At 43.5% G+C, this 23,524-nt stretch overlaps 1 protein-coding gene across 7 annotated transcripts; it reads right to left on the reverse strand.

The window, feature by feature from the left end:
• Nucleotides 1–665: 665 nt before the first annotated feature.
• On the reverse strand, nucleotides 666–22,211 carry camk2a (calcium/calmodulin-dependent protein kinase II alpha). Of its 7 annotated transcripts, none has more exons than XM_070916966.1 (17): nucleotides 22,150–22,211; nucleotides 20,349–20,443; nucleotides 10,182–10,241; nucleotides 7,717–7,771; nucleotides 7,242–7,307; nucleotides 6,884–6,956; nucleotides 6,068–6,170; nucleotides 5,707–5,790; nucleotides 5,508–5,602; nucleotides 4,152–4,274; nucleotides 3,907–3,990; nucleotides 3,533–3,575; nucleotides 2,542–2,579; nucleotides 1,834–1,882; nucleotides 1,441–1,516; nucleotides 1,054–1,148; nucleotides 666–898 (listed from the first exon to the last, which is right to left on the reverse strand). In XM_070916966.1, the coding sequence occupies exons 1-17, from the start codon at nucleotides 22,209–22,211 to the stop codon at nucleotides 666–668; spliced, it is 1,434 nt and encodes a 477-aa protein (XP_070773067.1). The 7 variants fall into 7 exon arrangements, with proteins under 7 accessions (XP_070773067.1, XP_070773064.1, XP_070773066.1 ...); XM_070916963.1 differs by having other exon boundaries at nucleotides 2,506–2,579; XM_070916965.1 differs by having other exon boundaries at nucleotides 2,542–2,582.
• Nucleotides 22,212–23,524: the final 1,313 nt, after the last annotated feature.

A 23,524-nucleotide genomic window follows, 5' to 3' on the forward strand; every position in this document is an offset into this window, starting at 1 on the left:
AAAAAGGTTTCCAAACATTATCATAAATTGTGCTGTGCAGCTGATTGGCTAATCACAAGGGGGCGTGGCCGAAGCAAAGTCCAGACGAGCTGAGAGGAGGAAGCTGATTGGTTGATTGATTGGTTGTGCAGTTCACTGCTTTCTGGCCCCGCCCTCCCCTCCTCTTCCTCCATCTTGTTTTTTTCAAACTTCTCAAACTAAATCCCGAGTGGTTGGTGTCAGACGCCTGGCCTGCTGTCAATCAATCAGTTGTCAAGGCGACGGTGGCCCCATCAAAGACCCGCCCACTCTGGAAGTTAACTGGATGGACAGAAAAAAAAGAGAAACAAACAAACAAATAAAATAATATTCAGAGATAACAAATGTCTGAATTTATAAATCTGACACGCGACTCATCAGACTATCTAATCAGACTGTTGATGTTACCAGGTTCACTCGTTCAATCTTCCCTACATTATGGGATGTTCGAGACACGAGGAAAAGACCTGAACATCATCATCATCATCATTATCATTATGATGATGGGGAAAGCAAATATTTAAAGCTACAAAAGACACAATACAACACTGTATATGTATAGAAGAAGAATAAACAAATAAAAAACTGATCTCCGACTGGTTTAAAATTGATCTCTGACCTGTTTAAAACTGATCTCCGACCTGTTCTTACTTGTTGAGTGTGGAGGCGGAGCCTGAGCGGTGGAAATGGACGATCTGCCACTTCCCGTCACGGCGGTGCCACACCCTGGTCTCCTCTGATTGGGCGGTGCGAGGCGTCCCGTTGGCGTCAATGTACTGCGTCACTCTGATGTAAGCGATGCAAGCAGCCTCGTCCCCGACCAGGTGGATGTGAGGGTTCAAGATGGTGGTGTGGACCGGTTTACTGTTCTTAGACCACACTGAGGAGAGACAGGGACAGTTACCTGGACAGGTAGGACCGCTGGGACGACAGGAAGTGTGTCAAGTAAGACATGTTCCTGTCATCGTCTCTACGTGAACACCAGTTATAATGAGTCATAAACCAGAATGAGGCGGTCAGTTTGGTTCAACTCACAGTTTTCAAAATAAAAGCGGTGGAAATCGAGGCCTTCGACCAGATTCCCCAACGCCTCGGGCTCGAACGCCGTCACAGCAGGGTCGCACATTTTACTGAGAGGACAGACAGGTTTTACTGAGAGGAAAGACAGGTTTTACTGAGGGGACAGACAGGTTTTACTGAGGGGACAGACAGGTTTTTACTGAAGGGACAGACAGGTTTTACTGATGGGACAGACAGGTTTTTACTGAGGGCACAGACAGGTTTTACTGAGAGGACACTGAGGGGACAGACAGGTTTTATTGAGGGGAATGTGAGACTTTCACAATAAGAGTCTTATTGAGGAGATAATAGTGATTAAAGATGTAGTGTGTGTGTGTGTGTGTGTGTGTGTGTGTTACATACGTATAGCTCTCAAAGTCTCCGTTGCTGATCGCCTCGATGAGCTGCTCAGTGACTTTAATGATGTCCTGTTTCCTCACTGACAGACAGACAGACAGACAGACAGACAGGTTAGCATCATTGTTTATTTTGTTTGTCTATCATTAATCAATAGTGCTGTATACAATGTGTGTGTGTGTTTCCGACTTACTTTCAGCCTTTTGGGGACATATTTCAGACTAAAGACCAATTAATTGAAGACAGCTTGTCCAATTGAGGACCTGGCTTTTGTCCCTAGTTGGGAAAAAGCTGATTTTTGTGTCTGTGGTTAAGGTTAGGGTAACTCTCCAAGAAATGAATGTAAGTCTATGTAATGTCCCCAAAAGTGAGTCAACGTGAGTGTGTGTGTGTGTGTACCTCGGGTGTCTTCATCTTCTATGGTGGTGTTTGTGCTCTCAGATGATTCCTGCAACAACATCAGTCACAGTGATGAGAGTTCATCGTCACTTCTTCTTCATGAGTTCATGTTTTAATTTCAGACGGCTGTGACGATCTGTAGGCTCCGCCTACACAAACAACAGGAAGGCTGCAGCTCATCCAGCTGTCTGCATCTGATTGGCTGCCAAACCTAAAGGTGGGTCTTATCTAATAAGAGCCTATCAGAGGGCGGATACCTCATCCCAAGTGTCAGTTTGGTTTCTGTCCGCGCCGATTTGTTTAAAATAAATAAAGTTGAAATGACACGTTAATGTTGTGTAAAGCTTTCATTAAAACTGTTTTATTCATCGTTCAGTCTGCAGCCATGCTAGCAGCTCTGTGAGGCTGTACTTACACACTGCGGTGCTCTGAGCTAAATGCTAACATCAGTGCAGATATAATGTTCATCATCTTAGTTTAGCGTGTTAGCATGCTAACATTAGCTAACTAGCAGTAAACACAGAGTCCAGCTGAGGCTGATGAACGTCATCAGTTCTGCAGGTATTTGGTCATAATCCAAAGTATCGGACACATGAACATGTTGACCTGATGATGGCGCTAGATGAAGAGTCAGAGGATCACCAGAGTTACTACAGTTCATCCTGAGGGGACCATGAATAATAACAACAATGATAATAATGTTGTCACCTTGACTCCGTCGGCCTTCTTGTTGCTTCCACTCTTTCCTCCTGAACGAGGGATGAGAATGAAGAGAAAGAGAAGCAGCAGCGTCAGAAAGAAAGGAACAAACGCAGAGAAGAGGAGAGACGGCATCGTGCCAACGACCTGCCTGCGAGCCCTTCAGTAAACTGACCGGAGAGAGGCCCGACAGTAAATACTTCAAAATAAATGAAAGAAACAAGGACTAAAAAGTTAAAAACGAAAAGAAAATGAAAAGAAAGACGCAATGAAGTGTAAAAAGAGTTAATAGAAGATTGGAAATAAAATATGTCCCATAAAAGACAAAAGTTCCTTTTCAGTCACGTTTTGGTCAAAAACAACAAAAATACTCCAATAATCCAGCGCTGCTTCCTGTCAGACTTCTCTGCTGTCGGTCTGTATGAAGTGACAGACAGACAGTTGGAGCACATATCCAGGAGTTAGACAGACAGACAGACAGACAGGTGGAGGGAGGTCCCGGCCTGACATGTGACTCAGAGAGTTGAGCCAAATTTAGTTTGAGCTTGAGATAGTTGGAGAGCAGAAACACAGAAACACATTCCTGTCGCTTCACTCTGTCTCACTCTCTCTGTCTGTCTGTCTCTGCCTGTCTCTGCCTGTCTGTCTCTCTTGGTGGTTTCTATGCTATCTATAGATCGGTGGTATCCTGAGAGTGTTTGGAACTTTATAACAGCTGCTGACACACACACACACACACACACACACACACACACACACACAGTGCTAACCTGTTAATTGTGTGTAAGCCAGCAGCTGATTGGTCAGTATCTGAGTGTTTAACCTTCTGCTACTGGAACACAAACCTGGTCAAACCCCTGAAATCACACTGCTACCACAGGTCATGTGACTCCCTGATGACCAATAGGAAGGAACGTGGAGACAGGTGAACCTGACTTAACACATGACCTCTGACCTGTGACCCCCCCCAGGAAGAGATGAGAGGAGGTGCTGGTCTTACCGGAGAAATTTCTGGTGGCCAACATGGTGGTCAGGATGGCCCCCTGAAGGAAAGGAAACAGGGAAGGAAGGGATTAAGTATTTAACCAGCACCTGTGAAAGAAACTATCCTCTAAAAGTATTTAAGAACTTTTACATAAAGACACAAATATCTGACTTATATACTTATATTTTTTTTAAGGTTCTTAAAATCTTTTTTTCAGAACAAAATTAAACTTTGTGAATCAGAATCAGGCGACTTTCTGCATGGAGATCTCACTTGATTTGATTCTTCTCTGCAGGTCATACAGTGAAACAGACTCAACGTAACATAATTTCCATTATTGTGATCACTGACCTGTGATCACTGACCTGTGACCTGTGACCTCAGCCTACCTTAAGTTTCCTCCTGGCGTTGAACTTCTTCAGACACTCGACCGTCTCCTGTCTGTGCATACAGGACGCCACCGTGGAGCGATGCTGAGAGGAAGATCACACATCATCATCTTTGTCTGATTATAAACAGTATATAACATTCTGTATATACAAGTGCCTACACACACACACACACACTCACATATATAAATATAAATATATGTGTGTGTGTGTATACACAGTATAAGTATGTATAACAGTCTCACAGAGATCCAGGGGTGTTTAAGAGCCTCGGCTGCTGTGATCCGTTTGGACGGATTGATGGTCAACATCTTATTAATGAGATCTTTGGCTTCAGGAGTCACTGTGTCCCATTCAGGAGAGGGAAACTAGGAGGAGGAGAGGAGACAACAGGAGGAGACAAGACAAAAGTGGAGTTAAGGAGAGGAGGAAAGGAGACAAGAAGACAAAGGGAGGATGCAAGGAGAGGATATGATGAGACAATGAGGAGGAGAGGAGGATAAGAGACAAAACTGAAAGTAAGGAGAGAGTAAGAGTAAGCAAGGAAAGGAAGCAAAGGAGACAAGGCAAGGGTCATGTGAGAGAGGTGTAGAGGTGTAGAGTCATGTGACAGGTGTAGAGTCATGTGACAGAGGTTTAGTCATGTGACAGGTGTAGTGTCATGTGACAGATGTAATGTCATGTGACAGAGGTGTAGTGTCATGTGAAAGAGATGTAGAGTCATGTCACAGAGGTATAATGTCATGTGACAGAGATGTAAGGTCATGTGACAGAGGTGAAGAGTCATGTGACAGAGGTGTAGAGTTATGTGACAGAGGTGTCGTGTCATGTGACAGAGGTGTACAGTCATGTGACAGAGATGTCGTGTCATGTGACACAGGTGTACAGTCATGTGACAGAGATGTCGTGTCATGTGACAGTTATGTGACATAGGTGTAGAGTCATGTGACAGAGATGTCGTGTCATGTGACAGAGGTGTAGAGTCATGTGACAGAGGTGTAGAGTCATGTGACAGAGATGTCGTGTCATGTGACAGAGGTGTACCGTCATATGACAGAGGTGTAGAGTCATGCGACAGAGGTGTAGTGTCATGTGACAGAGGTGTAATGTCATGTGACAGAGATGTTAAGTCATGTGACAGAGGTGTAGAGTCATGTGACAGAGATGTCGTGTCATGTAACAGAGGTGTAGTGTCATGTGACAGGTGTAGTATCATGTGACAGAGGTGTAGAGTCATGTGACAGAGATGTAGAGTCATGTGACAGAGATGTAGAGTCATGTGACAGAGGTGTAGAGTCATGTGACAGAGATGTAGAGTCATGTGACAGAGGTTCAATGTCATGTGACAGAGGTGTGGTGTCATGTGACAGGTGTAGTGTCATGTGACAGAGATGTAGAGTCATGTGACAGAGATGTAGAGTCATGTGACACAGAGGTGTAGTCATGTGACAGAGGTCTAATGTCATGTGACAGAGGTCTAATGTCATGTGACAGAGATGTAGAGTCATCTGACACAGAGGTGTAGTCATGTGACAGAGATGTAGAGTCATGTGACACAGAGGTGTAGTCATTTGACAGAGGTGTAGAGTCATGTGACCTACATCATAAGCTCCAGCTTTGATCTGCTGGTAGAGACGATGTTGATCTTCATCCCAGAATGGAGGATAACCGACCAATAAGATGTAGAGAATCACACCTGAGAGAGAGAGAGAGAGAGAGTGAGAGAGAGAGGAAACAATGAGAGGAAAGAAGGAAAGGACACAGCAGTAGAGGAGACAGTAGAACATAGTGGAATCTAACCACAGGCCCAGAGGTCGACTGCTTTGCCATACGGATCCTTCCTCAAAACCTCTGGAGAAAGATAACCTGGAGTCCCCGCAAACCCTGTAAACACACACACACACACAGACTTGTTAAAGTGTAACACACTAACTCAAGTTACAGAAAGCAATTATCAGGGTGGTTGCTTAGGTGTTACTAATGAAAAAATGAAATAAAATAAAGTAAATAAAAATATCAGAATCAGAAATACTTTATTGATATGTATATATATATAAGATAGTTGGAAAATTAATAACAGTTTCAGAGTGTAGAATCACAGTAGCACTAGCAGTACCAATACTGCAGTAGTACTACACTATTAGTATTTGTGAGGTCTTACCAAACCAGGCCTGCTGGTCTCCCTCTACTTCGATGGCGAGACCGAAGTCGGCTAGTTTCACAGCCGCTCCTTTAGACTTCGAGGCCAGCAGCAAGTTCTCTGGCTGGAGACACAGGAGAGATGCTAACATGCTAACTCTGCCCATTGGTTTACATGGGAGACGCTAACAATGCTAACAGGACCGTAAAAAAGTCAAAAGTTTCAATCTGTTTCTCCTCTTTTTGGCTGCAGTCAGTGTTGTACCTGTAACCACACCCAAGAGAGATGTCAGTGTACTGGAGTACACCTGTACATAACTGCAGCAAGGTGAGAAGGCTCTAAGGCTTGAGGTAGATTTGTGATTTGTGATTTTGGGAGATATAAATAAAACTGATTAGCCACACTGTGTCACTGCGTGACATGTTCCTTCATCACCATGAACACACACACTGTAGTTTATCTTGACTCAGTCCCACACACACCGTCCTGCTGCCCCAAACACTCACTAGAGCACCACATGTGGATTCATCCACCGCTGAAAATAGTCCCCAACAGATGTACTATTTCCTCCTGATAGTTTGAGAAAAACTACAGCGAGCAGCTGTTGGAGGGAATGACTGAGCCTTTTGAAACATGAAACTATATATTTGTGAGGTGTTTTTAAAGATTTATGTCTTCAGCAGGAACCAATGAGCTGAGAGCCACAGACAGAAAGTGAGACAGGACTGAGAGACGGACTAACAGGTTGGTCTGGCTCTGCACAGGCGATTTGCTGACTATAAGAAAATTATAAAATAACACTAAAGTTTCAAGAAGTCATTACAGACAGACCGGTACCTTCAGGTCTCGGTGGACCACGCCCATCTGGTGACAGTGGAGCACCGCCTCCAAAATCTGCTGGATACAGTGACTGTTGACAGAAAGACAGAGGTCAGAGGTCATGTGAAACCCTCCCATCAGTCAGTGTCACGTGTCTCTGATCTGAGCAGTGGATGTGTGTTCAGTCATGGATCCAGAGTTGACTGGACAAAACGTAAAACTGTTCCAGCATCAGCCTCGGACTAATCAGCCATGAAGAAGAAGAAGAAGAAGTTCACAAGCTCAGCTCTGCTTAAACAACCCGAAATAAGAAATGTGGAGATGAAGAGATGGATGGATGGATTTCTTGATGAATACATGGATGTGTGTTTCCTACCTGGCATCAGCTTCACTGTAATATTCTCTGGCTACAATATCTTCAAATAACTCTCCACCTGTGACCCTGAGAGAGAAAACATCATGAACATCACAAACGTGTACAATTAATATGCCTTCATAAAGATGCAATGTGACGTGACAACATGAATAACACAGAGTAATGAAGAGTGTTATAAAGCATAATGTCATGTAACAGCATAACATGAGATAATACAACATAATGTACGGCAAAGTGAAATGTAACGTAACAAATGTAACAACCACACAACATAATACAATAAGTAATATGACATAAAATAACAACAGGACAGAAGAGGACAGGGCAGGACAGGACAGAACAGGACAGGACCAAACAGACGAGGACAGGACAGAACAGAACAGGACAGGACAGGACAGACGAGGACAGGACAGACAAGAACAGGACAGGACAGACGAGAAGAGGACAGGACAGAAGAGGACAGGACAGGACTCACAGGTCAAAGATGAGGTAATGGTGCGCCTCCTCTGAAATGCTGTCATGTAGCCGAACTGAAAGAAAGAAGGACAGAAGAATTTATTGATCCGGTGTTTGACTCTACAGGATGGATTGGTGACTAGCTGGTTAGCTAACAAGATACAATATGAAAAGATGCTAGGAGCTAGGCTAGCAGTTTCCCCCTGCTCCAAGTCTTTGTGCTAAGCTAGGCTAAACATGTCCTGTACTCTGACCCAGAGATGAAACTGATATCCATCTGAAACACGAGGCTCTGGTGAAGAAGAAAACAACAAGAGAGTTTTATAAAATGTCAGACTGACGGTGTGTGTGACCGACGGTTGTACTTGTACTTTACTTGAGTATTTGTACTCCACTAGAGTTCAGAAGGAATCTTGTACTTTTTACTGCACTACCTTTATTTGACAACTATAGTTATTGGTTACTTTGTTGATTAAGATTTTACATTTGCTGATCCCAGGTCTGCTGGCGCTCTGTTGTCCTGTCGCAGCCTCAGGATAGAATAACAGCTGTTTGTTTTTCCTCTGTCTCTCTGATATAATGTTAATATAATATCAACAACCACAGAGCAGTGAGCTGGTAGATGATAGATGTTATAGATGATGGTGATGATTTTATCCTCATCACTGAATGAAGTTAATACTTTCACTTGTACTTTATAGTGTGGTATTACTACTTCTACTGAAGTAAAAGATGTGAATACTTATATAATAATTATTATGTATTTTATGAAGATTGAAGACGTTGACTTTCTTTTCTGCACTGAATGTAGAAACTCTGCTCTCTGCATAGATTGTATAATATGATATACTGTATAACAAGAGGAAGGAGAAGCTGCTGCCCCCACACACACACAAACACACACACACACACACACACACACACACACACACACACACACACAAATCAAATCCCACTGCTGTACTGTGTGGGAGTGTTTTGAGAGAAAAACCTGATTATTTCTTTCTGAGTGCTTTCACACAGGTAGGTATGTGTGTGTGTGTGTGTGTGTGTGTGTGTGTGTGTGTGTGGGAGGAGAGAGGGTTTTGATGCATTCACCTAAGGACACTGTTGCCTAGCAACACACACACTCTCTCTCTCTCTCTCTCTCTCACGCACACACACACACAAACACACACTCAGAGTTACGTAACACTCCTCAGTATCTGCGGAGCATCACCTGCCCACACAGAGCTCTGATTGGACACTTGGTTCAGCTGCAGCCTCCTGATTGGCTGATTGGCTCCACGTGAGGTCATATCTGAACATCTGACTGACTCTGGTTCAGTTTGTTTTCACTTTATTAAAGGGGTTAGGTTCACATTCAGTCTATCTATGTTTAGAACTGTTCACATTGTAGGTGTTGACCTTTGACCCATCTGAAGTCACTTTGAGTTACTTTGAATAAAGTTTGTTGCACTTTTTAAATGTGTTCTCTTTTGAATTCTACATTTCTATTGCTTCTTCATGTTCAGTTTATTCTGAAAAAGAAAACATCACATCCATATTTCAGTGTCATCTTTTAAATCATTTCTCTTTCTTTTATCAATGCACACGGTTCATTGCCTCATCTGTTTTATTATTATTGTTTTTATATTATTTTATTTTTGTAGTATTTTAGTTGTCTGATTTTATTTTCCTCCTGAAATGTTTTAATCCTGGTTCGACCATGTGAATCCCTGCCGTATAAATAAAGTTTCTTCTTCTTATTATTATTATATTTAAAGCTAATAATAAATGATAAATGGAAATACTGATAGAGTTACGTACATTTTGCTCATGATATTTCTGTACTTTCACAAGTAGAACTATGAATGGATGCCTTTCCTTGTAACAGAATATGTTTTACTGTGTGGTGTTATTACATTTAGCTCCGTCGCCTCACAGCAACAATGTCCTGGATTGGACTCCCCAGCCCCTGCTGGGACGGGGTCTTTCTGTTCTCCCCGTGTTTCTTCCGGGTGATTCTCCTGTCTATGCCCTTCACCAAGGCACGGGATCAATATAGGAGAACTTGATATAACGTAGTACTTGTACTTCAGTAGAAGATGGTATATATTCCTTTCTGCTCTAAGATCAGAGCTGTGGTTCAGATAGAAAGAGCTGATGTGTTTTAAAGCAGCTGCAGCTGATCAGAGATCAGTGTGGAGGAGGAAAATCTCTCTGCTCTCCGTCTGTCGTCTCCCTGGTGATAACAGCTCCTCATAACTACACGCTGGTTGCCGTTAGTAACACCAACTGCCAACACCTCCATAATTCATCATCATCGTCATCACCAGTATCATCATCACCATCATCAGTAGTAGAATGAGTTGTAGTAGTACTGGCAGTAGTAATAATAGCAGCAGTAGTAGTACCCTCAGCAGTAACAGTAGTACTTGCAGCAGTAGCAGCAGCAGTACTAACAGTAATACCTGCAGTAGCCGTACATGTTGTAGTACTCACCAATGTTGGGGTGCTTCAGTAAACGACAGATTCGAGCTTCACGGTCCAACTTTTGATGATCTGACAACACACAAACACACAATCAGTGATTGGTTATTGATCAGGTATTGATACAGACAGTTCCGAGTGTCAGGGTGTAGGTTCAGGCTGTCTGTTCAATCAGAGCCATGACAGCTCTGAGCTCTGCTGCCTGATTGGATGTCTAAGCCATCAGTCATGTGGAGCTGCAGGTGCCATCAGAGATAACAGAAAGAAGCTAATGCTACTAATGTTAGCACATATGCTAACCTAGCATATCAGAGTATCAGAGAAGAAGAGATGAAGATATCGGACAGAAGAGATGAAGAAGAGATGAAGATATTGGGTAGAAGAGATGAGGATATCGGACAGAAGAGATGAAGAAGAGATGAAGATTTTCCAAGATGGCACCGCACTAGTGGTAGCCTGTTGCAGCAGCTCTCGCTCACCGTCGAGTTTTTCTCCTCTTTACTTTGTTATTTTCTTTAGTTTAGGACACTAAACTTGTTGAGTTTGCCCTGGTGTTTTTGCTGGTTTTGGCGGTGTTTACGACTGTGTCCGGGGAGCCCAGCCATGGTCCGATTGCTTACGCCAGTGATCAGCTGATAGCACTTCGTAACACAGCGGTGTTACCCGAGGAGAGACCCGATGTCCCCCGTGAGCTGAGGAGGAGACGCTTTAAACCCGTCCTTCCAGCGATCATCATGGGGAATGTGCGACCTCTTCCCAGTAAGATGGATGAGTTAGCAGCGCTGACCCGGCACCAGAGGGAATACCGGGATCATGGTGTTTACGGAGACATGACTAACACCGCCAACCCCGGATACCAACGCCACGCTGGACAGGACTAAGGAGAGCGGTGAGAGGAAAGGAGGAGGGCTGGCAGTGTTTGTTATTGACAGATGGTGTAACTCTGGGCACATCACTATTAAAGAACAACTCTGCAGTAACTACAGCACTATCTACCGAGGGAATTCACACATGTTGCCATAGCGGCGTATATTACCCCCTCTGCTGACGCGGCCTTTGACATCCTTCACTCTGTTTGATCCTGTCTCAAACAGATGCAGAAAAATGAGTCCATGCATTTGTTACGTCTCGGCTGGATTATTGCAATTCCTTATTATCAGGCTGTCCCAATAAGTCCCTGAGGACTCTCCAGCTGATCCAGAATGCTGCAGCACGTGTACTGACAGGAACCAGGAAAAGAGATCATATTTCTCCTGTATTAGCTTCTCTGCACTGGCTCCCTGTAAAATCTAAGATAGAGTTTAAAATCCTTCTCCTCACCTACAAAGCTCTTACTGGTCAGGCACCATCATATCTTAAAGAGCTCATAGTACCCTATTACCCCACTAGAGCACTCCGCTCCCAGAGTGCAGGGCTGCTTGTGGTTCCTAGAGTCTCCAAAAACAGAACAGGAGCCAGAGCCTTCAGCTATCAAGCTCCTCTCCTGTGGAATCGGCTCCCAGTTTGGGTCCGGGAGGCAGACACACTCTCTACTTTTAAGAATAGGCTTAAAACTTTGCTTTTTGATAACGCTTATAGTTAAGGGCTGGCTCAGGCCTGCCTGGACCAGCCCCCTAGTTATGCTGCTATAGGCCTACACTGCTGGGGGACTTCCCATGATGCACTGAGCTTTCCTCCTCTCCCTCCTCATCTTTGCACATTCATCACAGTCCAATGCATGTTACTAACTTTATTTCTTCCCCGGAGTTTCTTTGTGCTATGTCAACTCGTAGGTCGCTGTGGATCGTGGTCCTGGTACGCCTGGGTGCTGCTGCTGCCATGGGCCTGCCTGACTCTCATCACTACAGTTATTATGTTTAGTCGTAGTTCTGTTACTATTAAAGCTGCTATTATTAATCTAAGCTAATATTACAGCTATTTCTACTGTTTGTGCTGCCATACATCTTTGCCTACCCGTCTGTCTGTCTGTCTGTCTGTCTATCTGTGTCTCTCTCTCTCTCTCTCTCTCTCTCTCTCTCTCTCTCTCTCAAACCCAACCGGTCAAAGCAGATGACCGCCCACCTAGAGTCTGGTTCTGCTCGAGGTTTCTGCCTCTTAAAAGGAAGTTTTTCCTTGCCACTGTCGCCAAAGTGCTTGCTCATGGTGGGAACTGTTGGGTCTCTGTAATAACATTATAAAGAGTCGGTCTAGACCTGCTCTATTTTGTAAAGTGTCATGAGATGACTTTGTTGTGATTTGGCGCTATATAAATAAAATTGAATTGAATTGAATTGAATTGAATACAGGCAGGCTGCAGACACAGCACCCGCATGCCCTCCTTCTTATCTCTGAGGACTTTAACCATGCCTCTCCGTCCTCCTCCCTGCCCACCTTCACCCAGTATGTCACATGCCGCACAAGAGACAATAAGATGCTGGACTTGTTTTATGCCAACACCAAAGAGGCATATCACCCCTCCCTCCCCTGGGAAGATCTGATCACAACCTGGTGCACCTCCTGCCTGTGTACAAACCCCTGGTACTCAGGCAGCCAGCGGTCTCTCGCACAGTGAAAAGATGGTCAGACAAAGCTGATGAGGCTTGGGAAGTACTTTGTGATCCTCATGGGGAGGACATTGACAGTCTCACACACTGCCACACACAGTCTCACAACGGACTATATTATCTTCTGTGTTGAAAATACAGTACCCACCAGGACTGTACGGTGTTTTTCCAACAACAAACCCTGGATTACCCCGGACATAAAGGCTCTCTTCAAGGAAAAGAAGAGGGCCTTTAAGTCAGGAAACAAGGAGGAGCTGAAGACCGTGCAGAAGGAGCTGAGGTGGAGGATCAGGAACGGCAAGAACAGCTACAGGAGGAAGATGGAGGATCAGCTGCAGCAGAATAATATAAGTGGAGCCTGGAAGGGCCTTAAAAACATCTCTGGTTATAGGGAACCCAGCTCCCAGCCTGTGGGGGGCCGGAAGTGAGTGAATGATCTAAACATCTTCTTCAATAGATTTGATAAGGCATCTGCCCACCCCCCGGCCCAGTCCACTCTGCTGCAACCCCCATCGTCTGCACCCCCTGCATACTGCCCCACCCCCACCTTCTCCCCCCTTCCCACAACAGTCAGATCACAGCCACCTTTCACATCCACGGCACTTCCTGCCCAATATCCCACCCTCCCACCCCCAACCCCCAGCATACAGCCCCCCTGCTCCAATCTGTCCCTCACAACAAACCAGATGAGGAATGAACTCAGGATGATCAAGGCGAGGAAGGCTGCGGGTCTGGATGGCATCAGCTCAAGGCTCCTCAAGTCCTGTACAGACCAGCTGTGCAGGACCGTTGAGCTCATTTTCAACCTGAGCCTGAGGCTGGAGAGAGTGCCACAGCTGTGGAAAACATCCTGCGTGGTACCAGGGCCAAAGACCCAGCACCCCAAGGACTTCAACAGCGACAGGCCGGTGGCACTGACATCGCATCTGATGAAGACCCTGGAGAGGCTGGTCCTTGTCCACCTCCGCTCCCTGGTGAGGCCATCTTTGGACCCGCTACAGTTCGCCTACCAACACAGAGCACTCACTGACCTGGAAAAGGCTGGGAGCACTGTGAGAATCATGTTCTTTGATTTCTCCAGTGCCTTTAACACCATACAGCCCACGCTTCTGAGAGACAAGTTGGAGCGCAAAGGGGTGGACCAGCACCTCACAGCATGGACTCTGGACCACTTCACCAACCGACCACAGGGCGTGAGGATACGGAACTGTGAGTCCGACATGGTTGTCTGCAGCACGGGGGCCCCACAGGGAACGGTCCTGGCTCCCTTCATCTTCACCCTCTACACTGCAGACTTCACACACAACTCTGTCAGCTGCTACCTGCAGAACTTCTCTGATGACTCTGCAACTGTCGGCCTCAGCACAGATGGGGACGACAGGGAATACAGAGAACTGACCCAGGACTTTGTGGACTGGTGCCGGCAGTAGACCTGCTCCCAGTAGCCCTGCTCCCAGGAGACCTGCTCCCAGTAGACCACACACACACTGACATGGACAATCCACATATCTCTGAATGTAACAATGGTGCAATACCCACACCTCTATGTGCAATACAGAACAATCCCTTTACCCTTATTTCTTTCTTCTGTGAACTTGTAAATTATAGTTGTTTTTTAGTTTTAGTAGCTTTTTTTAATAACAGTCTTTATTGCTTTTATTTATTATATCTTGATTATCTACTTATGTCACTATTTCACTATCCTGTATGCTGCTGGAACAATACAAACTTCCCCGTTGAGGGATTAATAAAGGATTATCTTATCTAATTTTATATCAGACAGAAGAGATGAAGAAGAGATGAAGATATCGAACACATGAGAAGAAGAAGAGATGATTCATGCGATCATACATGGTAGACCAGTATGCCACTGGTGACGAGGGGTTGTAAGAAGCGTTACACCTCAGTCACAGACAGAAGCAGGCAGCTGTGTTCAGGTGTTGAGCACACTTTGTCCTGAAGGTGGCGCAAGAGGAAAGGTCATTAATACAGCAGAGCAGGAAGGAGATCAGGCCGATTTGTCTCTGACCTTTAAGGCCGCATCATGTCCAGAGTCCCATTTAAAAACCTGCTGCAGTTTTTGTGTTTGTACCTGTGGTCAGCTGCTGTTGTCCTTCATCAAGTTCTGACTCTGAACCACAATCATCCAAAACCACAAACCCTCTCTGAACGCAGCTCTGACCGATCCGAGACCAGCAGAGACTCTGTGAGGCGGCCAGTGTCCAGCAGCCAAGAGAGGATCTGCTGAGGAAGGTTTCCAACCGAGCGGCAGCACTGAAGCTCAACACAAACACTGAGAACTAAAACGCTTTTCAGACACCAGATCTGAAACCAGATCTGAAACCAGAGCTGAGACCAGAGCTGAGACCAGATCTCACACACACACACAAACACACACACACACGAACACTAACACACACAGACAACACAAAGACACACAAACTAACAGAGACACAGACACACACAGACACACTAACACACACACACACACATACATACACACACACACTAACACACTTACACACACACTAACACACAGACACACTAACACACACACACATACATACACACACACACACACTAACACACTTACACACACACTAACACACAGACACACTCACACACACACACACACACACACACACACACACACACACACACATACACACACACACTAACACACTTACACACACACTAACACACAGACACACTAATACACACACTAAAATACAGTAAAACACACACACACACACACACACACACACACACAAACTAACAAACACACACACACACACAAACTAACAAACACACACACACACACACACACACACACACTAACACACATACACACACACACAGACACACTAACACGCACACACACACACACAAAAATACAGTAACACACACACACACAAACTAACAAACACACACTAACACACGCACACACTAAAATACAGTAACACACACACACAGACACACACACACACAGACACACTAACACACACACACACACACACACACACACACACTAACACACTAACACAGACACACTAACCCATGCACACTAACAAACACACACACTAACACACACACACACACACACACACACACACACACTAACACACACACACACACACACACACACACACACACACACACACACAGACACACACAGACACACTAACACACACACAGACACACTAACACACACACACACACACACACACACACTAACACACACACACACACACTAACACACTAACACAGACACACTAACACACGCACACTAACAAACACACACACTAACACACACACACACACACACACACACACACACTAACACACACACACACACACACACACACACACACACACTAACACACACACAGACACACTAACACACACACACACACACACACACACACACACACACACTAACACACTAACACAGACACACTAACACACGCACACTAACAAACACACACACTAACACAGACACACTAACACACGCACACTAACAAACACACACACTAACACACACACACACACACACACACTAACACACGCACACTAACAAACACACGCACTAACACACATACACACACACTAGGGAATTGGCTGACGTGCTAACGTACTGCAGTAAGCGTACTGCTTCACTTCCGGTTTCTGTGTCACTGGTAGCGTGTGTGTTTGGCTGCTCTAAGCTCAAACAAGTTATATTTGTTTGTTATATATTTCATTACAGCGGCTTAGATAATTATCTGATGTTGACCTCGTTGAAGACAGAAGTTATTGTTCTTGGCCCTGAACACCTCAGAAACACAGTATCTAAGGAGTTGTCTTTGATCAGGACATGTCCTTTAACTCCCACGTAAAACAAACTTCAAGGACTGCCTTCTTTCACCTCCGTAACACTGAAACATCAGGAAGATCCCGTCTCAAACAGATGCAGAAAAATTAGTCCATGCATTTGTCACGTCTAGGCTGGATTATTACAGTTCCTTATTATCAGGCTGTCCCAATAAGTCCCTGAAGACTCTCCAGCTGATCCAGAATGCTGCAGCACGTGTACTGACAGGAACCAGGAACAGAGATCATATTTCTCCTGTATTAGCTTCGCTGCACTGGCTCCCTGTAAAATCCAGAATAGAGTTTAAAATCCTTCTCCTGACTTACAAAGCTCTTACTGGTCAGGCACCATCATATCTTAAAGAGCTCATAGTACCCTATTACCCCACTAGAGCACTGCGCTCCCAGAATGCAGGGTTGCTTGTGGTTCCTAGAGTCTCCAAAAGCAGAACAGGAGCCAGAGCCTTCAGCTATCAAGCTCCTCTCCTGTGGAATCAGCTCCCAGTTTGGGTCCGGGAGGCAGACACACTCTCTACTTTTAAGAGTAGGCTTAAAACTTTGCTTTCTGATCAGGCTTATAGTTAAGGGCTGGCTCAGGCCTGCCTGGACCAGCCCCTAGTTATGCTGCCATAGGCCTACACTGCTGGGGGACTTCCCATGATGCACTGAGCTTTCCTCCTCTCCCTCTCCATCTTTACACATTCATCACAGTCCAATGCATGTTACTAACTTTATATCTTCCCGGAGTTTCTTTGTGCTTTGTCGTCTCGCAGGTTCCTGTGGATCGTGGTCCTGGTACGCCTGGCTGCTGCCGCCATGGGCCTGCCTGACTCTCATCACTACAGTTATTATTATTAGTCATATTTCTGTTACTATTAAAGTTGTTATTTCTATTATTAATCATATCTCAGTCACTATTACAGCTGTAACTACTATTATCAGTCATATTTCCATTATTATTATAATTATTGTTGCTATGGCTACTGCTGCCATACATCTCTGTCTCTCGGTCAAGACCTGCTCTGTTTGTAAAGTGTCATGAGATGCATTTGTTGTGATTTGGCGCTACATAAATACAATTCAATTGAATTGAAACTAACATACAAACACACACAATAACACACAGAGACACACACACACTAAAACACACACACACACACACACACACACACACACACACAGACTGTTACTTTAAAGCACATTTGATGGTTTCAGCTTCTAACTTCCAATAAGACAAACTGGTCAGATGGTGTTCGACTCACAGAAGGTCTGAAGATACTAAAAATGATCACTAATGATCACTAATGATCACCATCGTCAGTGATCCCGAACAGCTCTGTGACACATTCACAGGCAACACGTTTAACTTGCGACTTAATCAAACATGAAGGACGTGAACTCGCTCTGAACTGCGTCAATTTCATTTTAGATTTACATTTTGTCTCTCAGCAGAAGTGGATGAAGTATTCAGATCCTTTATAAGTAAAAGCACCAATAAAACATTTTACAAATACTCCATTACAAGTAAAAGTACAAAACGTATTTTATTGTTATTAAGAATTTGAGACTAGTTAGTTGAATAATGACCACTGCGGCCTGTAGGGGGGCGCTAGCAGGACTTTACTCTGACAGTCAGGTTGAAATAAGAGTGAACTTCCTGTTACAGGTCAGGATTATGTCAGCAGACTGAACCAGGAAGTGAAATCAGCTCGTCACACTCAGACGGATGAAGGCGAGAAGAACCATCATCATCAAGTAAAAACTATGAGCAGAGCTGGAGGCTGCAGAGCTGGAGGCTGCAGCGCTCCGGAAATAATATTATGGGATGAGACGTAATTTGTGGCTCGTTAGAGCTGAAGATGTGGAGGAGGTGATTTGGCGTCTGAACACATGGACCTTATGAGGGTGTGAAGAAGAAGAAAGTCCTGCTTTCTCCTGTTTATTATTATTATTGTTATCATTATTATTATATGACAGCGCTTAGAGCTTAAACCTTAAATCAAATAACTGATCAAACAGAAATGAATTGTGAACTATTGTTGAGTAATTTTTTAGAGATTTTCTCCTTTTCTTTGTCTTACAGGAGAAAAACATTCATATCTTTGAAACGCCTGAAGGCATCAGCTCGGACTGCACGTGTCTTTACAATGTTATGACTTATTGAAGACAAATCAATATCCAATCCAATCAATATATAAATCAATAATCAACTGATTAACCAACAATGAAAATAATTCTAAAATGCCGCCCTAACAGGACTTAATTAGTAATTATTGAGAAAGCATCAGTTTTATTAACAGAAAAGATGTCTGACAGGTTGTTATTATTACTATTATTACTATTGTTATTATTATTATTATTATTATGTAACAGTGTTGATAACATAAGTTACTGCAGTGATGTTACACACGCACACACACACACTTCTTTGTCAACTTTTCAAGGTGTTGCTAAGCAACCGAAGGAAATCTCAAAACCAGAATAGTGATAAAAAAAAATGGGGAGAGAGAGAGACAGGCAGACAGAGAGACAAGGAGAGAGAGAGAGACAGAGGGAGAGAGAGACAGACAGACAGAGAGAGAGAGAGAGACAGAGGGAGAGAGAGAGTCAGAGAGAGAGAGAGAGACAGACAGACAGACAGACAGACAGACAGGGAAAGAGAGAGAGACAGGCAGACAGACAGACAGACAGACAGAGAGAGAGAGAGAGACAGGGAGAGAGACAGGCAGACAGAGAGAGAGAGATAGAGAGAGAAAGAGACAGGCAGACAGAGAGAGATAGACAGAGAGAGAGACAGAGACAGAGAGAGACAGGGAGAGAGAGAGAGAGACAGACAGACAGAGAGACAGGGAGAGAGAGACAGACAGACAGACAGAGACAGAGACAGAGAGAGACAGGGAGAGAGAGAGACAGACAGAGAGAGAGACAGAGACAGAGAGAGATAGGGAGAGAGAGAGACAGAGAGAGAGAGAGAGAGACAGACAGACAGACAGAGACAGAGAGAGACAGGGAGAGAGAGAGACAGAGAGAGACAGAGAGAGAGAGAGAGAGACAGACAGGCAGACAGACGTCCCCCCCTGTCAGCTGGTCCTGAGATATGAACAGTGTTTTCGTGCCTCTGAATGATCAGCTGCTCTGACGTGGAGAGGACAGCTAGCTGTGCTAATGCTAATGTGAGAGTCAGCGTTATGCTGCAGCCGTCTTCTCTCTCCTGAGAGATTTATAATACAAAAATAAGAAATACATGAATGACTCTGTGAATTGTCCGGTGACCCTCTGATCCATTTAGTGACCAACTGTTAAAGTTCTTTTCTTCAGTTGCACCTGCAAACATTTGAGCCTTGAAACTCACTTTCAGATGAATAAAGACGCAGAAACATGTCTGACTTCACCTATGATCATGTGTACTATTAACTATCTATACCCACTTATCCTGAGAGGGTCGCGGGGGGCTGGAGCCGATCCCAGCTGACACTAGGCGAGAGGCGGGGTCCACTCTGGACTCGGTCCACCCTGGACTGGTCACCAGCCAATCACAGGGCTGACACATAGAGACAACCATTCACACTCACCTGCATGTTTCTGGATTGTGGGAGGAAGCCAGAGAACCCATGCATAATAATAATGTGTATTAATAGATGAATAATAATAATAATACTAATAATAATAATAATAATGATAATAATAGTTAAATGGCAGAATGATGTGTTAGTCAGATATATTCCTGTCACTAACTGTGATGTTGTACAGTGTGTGTGGTGTCTGCAGTCCTCCTTCAGGTCCTCACCTCTGGCAGACAGTTTCTTGGTGTTGATGATCTTGGCGGCGTACTCCTGACCCGACAGCACCTTCACGCAGCGTCGCACCACTGAAAATGCTCCCCTGGAAACACAACAGGAGGAAACAATCAGCTTGATTTACAATGAGAACACAAGAACATTGTCTCATTCTTACAAGATATTTTTCACATTAAAACAATTTCATTTTCATATTACAACAAGATCATTTTCATGTTGTAAGAGGATATTTTCCCTGTTATCATAACATAAATTATAACATAAATTATTCAGTTTTTACCAAAAACTTTTGTTATACCACAAAACATTCCCGTTATTTCACATTATCCAGCTTGAATGATACAAATATGCTACTAGTTAGCTTTGTTTACTTTTGAACAGGCAGTATCGCTTACTAGCTACTTTAGTTAGCACCAGCCAAGGTGTGTCCGGATGCTCAGTGACATCACAAGTGACTTTCAAGACAATACAGACTAAATGACAGTGAAGTGACTCTGTACGGCCGCTGGGTTATTACAGTGTAGTCTATATCAGTGCTACTACTGGTACTACTGGCCTGGTGATGTCACAGCGATGTCATCAGACTACAGATGTCTAACATACAGTCTGTGTTGAGCTGTTTATCAGGCAGGGAGGCTCTACTGAAAAACACTATCCAGGTGCATTATGGGAAATGTGGACTAAAAGTCAGGATCTCTCCACCTCTGCTGCTCAGATTGAATCTGTCTCTCACAACTACCACTTCATGGATGAGAATACTGTAGTGTGATCAATAACAATATTCATAATAATGTATCAATAATAATTCCCTCCTGATCATATTCATCCTTGGAGCTGAAAGTGATTTTCCAGAAATCTTTCTGTGTCTGTTTCTTATGAAAGCTGTATTCTGCCGCCCACCATCACATTATGTAAGAGACCTGGCATTATGTGTGTGTGTGTGTGTGTGTGTGTGTGTGCGTGTGTGTGTGTGGGTGGGCGGTGAGTGGGATGGGGTCAGAAAGGTGATACACTCATCCATCCATCCATCCGTCATTATTGATCAGAGACTGATCAGCAACACAATCAATAATGCAAAAATGATCCGTCAACTGATTAAGTCACAATAGATTAACACATTTTACTAGTTTTGTCTAGTAATTAAGAATAAGAACTTAATATATCTGTAATAATCTGTAATATTTAGTTTAAACATGTAATATGTTGTAATAATGAAATTATAATAATTCTGACCTTCACACCACCAGTACACTATCAATAATAATAATAACAACAATAAAAATGTTTAAATTATTATTATTATAATAATTGGAAAAAATTACATAATCAAAATATATGGAAATAAAAATATGATAAAAAACAAATGAGTGAAAAAGGATAAAAAAAAAGAATGAATAAAATAAAATCTATTGTAATATTCAATAAAAATAATTATTAAATCAAATCAAATACAATAATTAAATATTACAAACAATCTAATTAATTTATAACATGTAGCATGTGCAGATCTAAAGAAAATTATATAGAAAATAATAATGTAATATAACACATCAGTTGTAATGTTTAATAAAAATAATAATTATATATTATAACAATATAACAAATAAATTATAAAAGACCAAAAAAAGTCAAATAATATTAATAACACATATAGAATATTACCATAAATAATCATATTTATAATTGTGGTGCCCAATAATGTACTTAATTAAATGTTAAAAACAACAGTGTAGTAGTGATGATGATGATGATGATGGTGGTGATGATGATGGTGATGATGATGATACTTACTTGCCCAGCTCCTCGTACAGCTGATACTCTTCGGTGAAACGAGTGCAGATGACCGTTGCCATGGTGAACCAGCGGGGCGAGGGTCAGGGGGCTCCCTGTCCGTCTTCCTCTGAGGATGATGATGGTGATGATGATGAAGGCCAAGAGTAAGACCTGTCTGTCTGAAGGATGAAGGAGAGAAGACAGAAAGAAGAGAAGAAAAAGAAGAAGCAGAGAAATAGAGAGAGAGAGTTTTAGTTCTCGATGGAGGAGAGGAGGAAGATGAGGAAGAGGAGGAGGAAGAAGAAGAAGAAGAAGATGGAGGGATGATGGAGAGAGCAGTGAGGAGAGCTGCGTCTCTCTGTCTCTCTGTCCTGATCTGTGGGAGAGAGAGAGAGAGTGACGCTTTCAGATGCTCCACCTGCCCGCCCACTCTACCCCGTCATCCAATCACAGGCCAGAACACACACACACACACACACACACACACAAACACACACACACACAGGGTCGCCATGGTAACTGCATCCTCTGTCTGTGCTGGAAAGTAAGACTGCAAACACCGCCAGCTCTGAGAGATTAACCAGGAACTATAACTGCAGTACTAGAAATATTACTACTCCTGCTACTGCATATATTATGCTGCCACTATTAGTGCCACAACTGCTAAAACTGCTGCTACTACTAATAGCAGTTCTAGCTAGTAGCAGCAGCAACTAGTACTTTTAGTGATTCCACCTGTCCAGTAAAGCTCCTGCACCAATGTTGCCACTGCCATTGGGACATGGAGAGCGACCTGATCCAGGTTTGTCTTAGTTTAGGAAAATGCAGCATGTAAGCACGATGTGATGTCCAGACCCTCTTTACTTTAATGCTGCAAATCTCCACACACGTTTCCATCATATCATGATAATCATGAGACCAAAAAGCAGCTGGCACGATGAATGTCTGGCTTCAGGGGCCGTTGCTCACTTTCCCAGCTAATCCAACTTTGGTCCTACTGATGGGGGCAAAACTGCCAAAACAAATGTTGCTTTTACAGACCATTAATTGATAGACAGAAAACGCATGTGCACCTGTTTTGATAATCACTTCCTCATGAAGTCATTTTGGGCTAAAATTCACCGGTTCGGTCTTCTCATGTGGTTTTCTTGTAATTTGAATCTCTTTGGGTTTTGGACCATTGGTGGAAAAAAACGAGACATTTGAAGATGAGTTGGAGAAACACAGATAGTTATTCAGTTAATTGAGAAAAGAATCAGTCAGTGAATCGACAATGAAACTTGTTGTTTATGGTTTTGTATTTTTCATGTGGCTTGAGGGATGGACTTCTCTCGTCTTTTTCTTTCTGTCTATTTTTAGGTTTGTTTGTCTCTGTGGGGACAAGTCTGTCTTT

The sequence above is a fragment of the Enoplosus armatus genome, chromosome 13, assembly GCF_043641665.1.
Source record: "Enoplosus armatus isolate fEnoArm2 chromosome 13, fEnoArm2.hap1, whole genome shotgun sequence".
In the NCBI taxonomy this organism is placed as follows: Eukaryota; Metazoa; Chordata; class Actinopteri; order Centrarchiformes; family Enoplosidae; genus Enoplosus; species Enoplosus armatus.

Excerpts from the sequence above, each read along its gene's own strand:
- camk2a (XM_070916961.1), bottom strand. The coding sequence starts at position 22,211 with ATGGCAACGGTCATCTGCACTCGTTTCACCGAAGAGTATCAGCTGTAC. Across the intron at positions 7,772-10,181 it reads ACTGAAGCACCCCAACATTG|TTCGGCTACATGACAGCATT; the intron begins GTGAGTACTACA and ends TCTTTCTTTCAG. Across the intron at positions 5,603-5,706 it reads AGTCGACCTCTGGGCCTGTG|GTGTGATTCTCTACATCTTA; the intron begins GTTAGATTCCAC and ends TCTCTCTCTCAG.